The sequence below is a fragment of the Narcine bancroftii genome, chromosome 1, assembly GCF_036971445.1.
Source record: "Narcine bancroftii isolate sNarBan1 chromosome 1, sNarBan1.hap1, whole genome shotgun sequence".
NCBI lineage: Eukaryota > Metazoa > Chordata > Chondrichthyes > Torpediniformes > Narcinidae > Narcine > Narcine bancroftii.
This window is the reverse complement of record NC_091469.1, coordinates 201,172,138-201,178,294: the sequence shown is the minus strand read 5'-3', so window position 1 is coordinate 201,178,294 and position 6,157 is coordinate 201,172,138. Positions and strand designations below refer to the sequence as shown.

Genomic DNA, 6,157 nt, shown 5'->3' with positions numbered 1-6,157 from the left:
CAAAGGAAGAAAAACCCAACACCCAACCCCAACCAACAAATTTTCCCCTGCAACCGCTGCAACCATGTCTGCCTGTCCCGCATCGGACTTGTCAGCCACAAACGAGCCTGCAGCTGACGTGGACATTTACCCCCTCCATAAATCTTCGTCCGCGAAGCCAAGCCAAAGCAGCAGAAGCATGAGTGGAAAGGAAAAGGTTGGGAAGCACTGCTCTAAATCAAATTAATGAACATGGGGGCCAATAGTCGCCGATTTCATAAAGAAAGAAATTCTCAAAATATAAAGAATTTGCATTAATCAATATAAATAGGTCAAATGAACTACTTGCATAACAAAATGACCCGATGACCCGACATGCCCCACCTTAATATATCTACCAATTATAGAACATATACTCATTTAAAGCTATTTAAACATACTATAAACAAGTTTTGTGTTGAATGACAGCAAATCACAATAATAGTTCAAAAAATTCAAATTACTAATCAAAAACATCATGGTTAAGAAAAATTTCAATTAAAACAACTCAAATGGAAGAAATTATTCTTTTTTTATTCTTTGAGTCCTTTCACCCAATGGTTAGCTCCAGAAAACTGAGCATTCATTGGAGGAAAGATAATTTATAACAGAAAGACACAAAATGCAGAAAAGTAATTCATCTACAACAGTCATTTCAAATGCTGATAACACTGTTTTCAGTGCAAGCAAGCTTGAACTTCGAACATGCATAATATTTGGGTTCATCAGCTTTTTAATGAACAGATTCAGTTGCAACTTCAGACATCTTTAAAGTAATAATTGATGAAAATTGCTTGTCACTACTGCCAAGATTGATATTTTAAGCCCCAATCCTTCTGTAAGAAACTAGGGTGTACTTTGAGACAATTAAAACCATGAGTTATTAAAAGCAATAAGAATTGCAACTTTTAATCAACTTCTTCAAATGATTTCTCCACTTGAAGTGGTTGGGATAGTTAGGCATCCAATTATGAAATATCAGAGAAAAAGTGAGATCTAATTCAATCTCAAAGACAATTCGAAGTCATTGTTTTAAATTAGAAAGCATTTAAAATGCACTATTTTGTGAAGATTTAAAGTGGACAGAAACATTTCATATGCAGACATACGATCAGGGTGGGAGTGTTAGGAAGACTCAGATGACAACAGGCCTTTCAGATAAAGCTGTACATTGTCTTTGTTGAATTGTGCACAGCTCTCTCACATGGTCCTAACATTGACATCAAAGCAGTACAGCCAAATTTCACAAGGACACCATCAAGAAGGAATATTTTAATTTATAAAGCAGCTTTTTAAATTTAGTTTTTCACTGGAATGCACAATTTTATGATAGCTTGGACATCTTCAAAACTATGGTAAAATTCAGCTAAATTTCTCCACTATTTCTCAGACAGCAACAGGAGCACAAATTCAGTATCATTAGAAAAATTATAGCTTTAGTTCAAACAAAGGCCTAAGACAGCTTTCAATTTTCTAGTTACCTGCTATGCATAAAAAACTTGTTCTGACTGATGGAATGGCTGCTGTGAGCAAACTTCATTTTTTAAGAGAACACCTATTTTAATACCTTGGAAATCACCCTAGATTCCATGAAGAATGTAGATAAATTTACATTGAGCAGCACAAGAAACACCAACCTACTGAAGCTACATCACAAAGGAACTTGCATGTTTAACACCAAATGAAGCAAGCTGGCAAAGCTAAGCAGTCCCAAACTCCACAGATTAGTGAAAAGCTATGTAACCCTACCACATCCAGTTGAGAATGATGGACAATCAGGCAACGAATGGGAAGAGGTAGCTCCATGAACATCCCACCTTCAAGCATGGAGGAGACCTGCATACAAGTGCAAGAGACAAGGCTGAAGTATTTGCATGCGTCTTCAACCAAAAGTGCGAGTGGATGATTAATTTCACCTCTTCTTGAGTTCCATCATGAATTTCCAATATATGGCTGAGTGTATTAGACACTGCAAAAAACTTGTGTCCTCAGCAACTTACTGGTTGTAATGAAAATACAGTTACCAAACATAACTTCAAAACCAAACTAATCTGGTACAGCTGTCACAATGGCCATTGGTCAACCTCAATTCTGAAGGACAGCCCGAGAAGGCAAAATGAGAATGGCACAAATTCAACCTTCTACAGATAGATGGAAATATCAATAACTGATATCATGATTCAGTAATCAGAACTGCAAGATAACCTTCAAAAATCTTGCTAAAACCACTTTGTATGATCCAATAGAACCAAATCAAATCATTGTTGATAGTGACTGTTTAAAAGGTCAAAATTCTTCAAGGAAAGTAGATTGCAGATTTCTACCATGGAGCAAAATAAGTAGTAAAGGAGACAAAAGATGACCATTTTCAGAGTTCGTGGCCCAAGTTTTCCTGGTTAATTACAATAACAACAAAAACAGTTGAAAATTAAACAGAGACAAAAGTGTTTTTTCTTTAAAAAATTAAAAACCTTTACTTGTTTGATAAATTGGGGCATCTTAATTGTATCAAACATAACTCATTTTGGGCATATTCAGTCCATGAATTGTTACAAAGCCAAAAGCACATTACATTTCCCCGTTCTGGTTCAACAGTCTAGATAATGACCCAAATCAATGAACAAGCTATTCTCAAACCTCTCGATGTTTTCCCATAACAGACATCCTCTTGACTGAAAAGGAAAAATGCCATGGCACCAAATTCAGAGCAACTTTGCTCACAATAGGAGCTGATTGAGGATATTCCAATTCTCTTTGAACAAAATTCTTCTCACATAAGATGCAAGCAGTAAACTGGAGGAATCCAGGATCATCAGACCATCAACACCGTGCTCTACCACAAAACAACCCATTTTCACTTCATATCATCAACTTGCTTGCCAGGAGTGAAACTAAACGTAATCCACAATGAGTGTTCAGATTCAACAGCAATAGCTCCAGGAACATAAATTGTCTAAAGTTTGTTAAATACAAAACAATTTCTTTTAAAAACTCAATTGATCCATCAATGTTCCACAAGGAAGAAGTCACAAGTCATTTGTGACTTCAGATCCACCCCAATGGGTTCAGATCTTAACAGCTCTTCTTCACAAGCCCAGCAAGGCACTCAATTACATTACTGAGGCAAGAAAAGTCAACCTGTCAAGGGAAATTTGGGATGTATAATAAAGGCTTCCTTTGTTTGCAAAACCTTCATTCTGAAAAGAAATAACTAGTCCTGCATGAACCATCACCAATTAAATATCAAAAAGCTAAGGCCAAGAACCGTTCTCAACACTTTCAACTCCCAACCGAGCTTTTGAATCAGAAAAAATTAAACTATTTACATCATGCTTCAGAAGATGCATTCTTCTCATGAAGAATACTCACTTTCACCTCTATGTACATCATGAGCAAGCAATCACAGCCAATCTTATTTGGTGCAAATATTTCAAATCTCTCTTGGTCACCATCCCATCCTCCAGAAAAATTGAGAGATCCAAAATTAGTTTGCAATAAGGATAATTAACCCAATTCTAGCCTTGAGCAAATTCAATTGCCTTCTCCGGTTTCAAATCACTCCAGGACCAGATAAATCCTAATCTGCATCACATTTTCCAAACCTGAAACCATTTATCCCATTATTCAACATAAATGAAGTTACTTAACATTTCTTCCAAGTTGTATCCAAACTTGTGACTTGCAGGTCTTCAAACACTCAACAAGGTAAAATCATTAAAAACAAATGACTTGCACAGTTTTCAAACACTATCAGATCCTTATAAAATCCACCCTCTTTACCCAAGTCAACTGAAATCTTTAAATTAAACCACCTCCAAAATTCTTAAAAGTATTATCAAGTTTCCAGCAGGTCTCTCAATCTCGTCTTATTTCAAATAAACTCACACAAACTAAAAGAGCTGTTCCACAAAGGTGGTGTCCTCTGTAATTTACTTTATAATTGAGAATTTCCATTACCTTCACACAATATTGAAATCTACAATTAAGAGAAAGTAAGACATATTATTGAAACGGATTGCAGAGTTTAAAGTGGTCTCCACTCTTCCAACTTTCCTAAGCACACATGGTCATAAATCACTGCTGAAACAAACTTACTGGGTTCATAATGAAATAACAACAAACAGATCATTTAAGTCCTGAGTATACTTCAATATTGGACATGCTGTCAACAATCAACGTTAACAATTTACCTAGAAAACATCAGAAAATGGTGGTAATTCACACAAGAAGCAGTTACAGAGACAGAGTGAATGTGTGGTCAACGACCTTTGAGCAGAACTAAACTGATTATTGCATACTTCCAGCATTTTTCTTTTTTTTTTAATCGCAAAGTACAACTTGGATTGCGCGCTAAAATAGGATTAAAATAGAAATACCCCCCCCCCCACACCCACAATGTCAAGTAATCAACATCAGTTAATGCCAAAATAAAACAGACTTCTTGCAATATCCTTCAATCCGAGACAGGCTTTGTCCCATGAACCCCACGGTCTTGTTTATTCCCATATGTCCTGCAAACGTGTGCGAAATGAACCACAGTAACGCGTCGCATTCTTTGCCACGTCGGGTTCACAGCCGTGTCGGGGTGACGGCTCGGCCTTCAGGGAGCGGGGAATAAACAAACTTCGGGACGACTTTGACCCACGAAACAGGCGCCTGGCCTTGCGAGCGCTGTCAACACGGCAGTAAACAAACTACTAGGCGGGGCCGAGGGGCCTGAGGATTGCCGGGAGCCTAAGGGCAGCCCCAGGCCTGAGGCCTCCAAGGCGGCGGGGGCAAAAACGTACCGTTAGCAACAGGACCTAGCGCCGACGGTCGGGCTCTCCCAACACGTGTGTCACCTGTACATCGCTGCCGACGTCGCGCCCTACTCCCCACAGCCCGAAGGACACATCGGTAGTCAGCTCAAAGACTGGCCCCGTCCGCCACTTCCAGAACCGGCGTCACAGCCCGGCCGTCTTCCACCCACCGTGCCCTGGCTGCCAGGCAGCTGCGGGCCAAGGGACGCCGGAAATCCAGCCCTCAAACTGGCCGAGTGACGGCTTCAGCGGCCAGTCAGATCAATCCCCTGGGAGAAGCAGTTTCTGATTGGATAGATGCGGTAAGCGGATTGGTTGAGGGCAAACTCGCAGCCAATCAACAGAGAGTAGTCAACGGTTTGCGCTGGGTCCCGGCATGTTTGGGGAGGTGGCAGAGCGCAGGTTGGCGTGAGGCTTGGCGTCCTAGTTCGTAGTGCTGAAGGCGGCAGGTTTGGATGGAGGCAAAGGACTGCATTCCTGTAGCGCCTTTCAGGGCACTTTCGTGAGGCTGCAAATCACTTTCCAGGATGTACTTTTAAAGTGTAACCACTACTGAAATACAGCCATCACTGTATCAACGACCAGATCATCAGTGCACATCAAATGTTCCTCCTTAGTTCCACCTGATAGCATTTCATCAGACCAATAGGACCTTCGCCAAGGCCTCCTGCACCCAGTATGGCACAGCAAACGCCAGCCTGCAAGTTGGCTCTGGAGGGGTATACATATGTCCTAAAGTAAGTGACCTTCCTACTCCCACCTAAATCACCACTGACGTTTGCTCTCTCTCTCTCTCTCTCTCTATATATATATATACTATACACACACACAACATGTGAATCATTATCATTGTAAAGGAAAAACTCGAATCTGTTGGAAACACTCAGGCAGGCAGCGCCTGTGCAGAGAAAAAGTGTCAAACATTTCAGGTCGAACACTGTCGGAACTGTTGCGACGTCAACACCGTTTCTACTCCTGAAGATGCTGCCTGTCCTGCTGAGTGCTTCCAGCACATGGTGCTTTTATTTCAGATTTCCGCCACCTGCAGTGGATTTTGAGCTGTTGATCACGAAAATCAACTTAAAATGTTCTTGTCAAATCCGAATGTTGTCATGAAATTCGGTGTTTTGCGGCAGCAACATGGTGCAAACATTCAGATTATGACCAATATACAATATTACTATAAATAGTAAACAAAATAGATATATCCTATTTTTCTGATTTCCTGTCTTATTTTAAGTCATGCATACAAAACTGCGAAGTGTATTTGCACTTGGACTTCTTCCCTGCTGATTGATCATGGTGAAAGGACACTGTGACCATGGAAAGGCGGTATCAGG

The 6,157-nt window shown here is 40.2% G+C and overlaps 1 protein-coding gene across 7 annotated transcripts in view; it reads right to left on the bottom strand.

Moving 5' to 3' along the window:
• mapkap1 (MAPK associated protein 1) overlaps positions 1-5,042 on the bottom strand; it is a 272,616-nt gene extending 267,574 nt beyond the window's left edge. For 3 of the 7 annotated variants that reach the window (XM_069888225.1, XM_069888204.1, XM_069888217.1), the window contains exons 1-2: positions 4,806-5,040; positions 1,768-1,854 (exon numbers count right to left, since the gene is read on the bottom strand). Coding sequence is in view for 4 of the 7 variants with exons in the window: in XM_069888204.1 (XP_069744305.1) it covers positions 1,768-1,845 (78 nt within the window). In the remaining 3 variants the exon portion in view is untranslated. Of the gene's footprint in view, positions 1-1,767; positions 1,855-4,805 lie in introns of all 7 variants that reach the window. The other 4 variants (XM_069888232.1, XM_069888209.1, XM_069888222.1 and 1 more) reach the window with 4 other exon arrangements.
• Between the last annotated feature and the right edge of the window lie 1,115 nt (positions 5,043-6,157).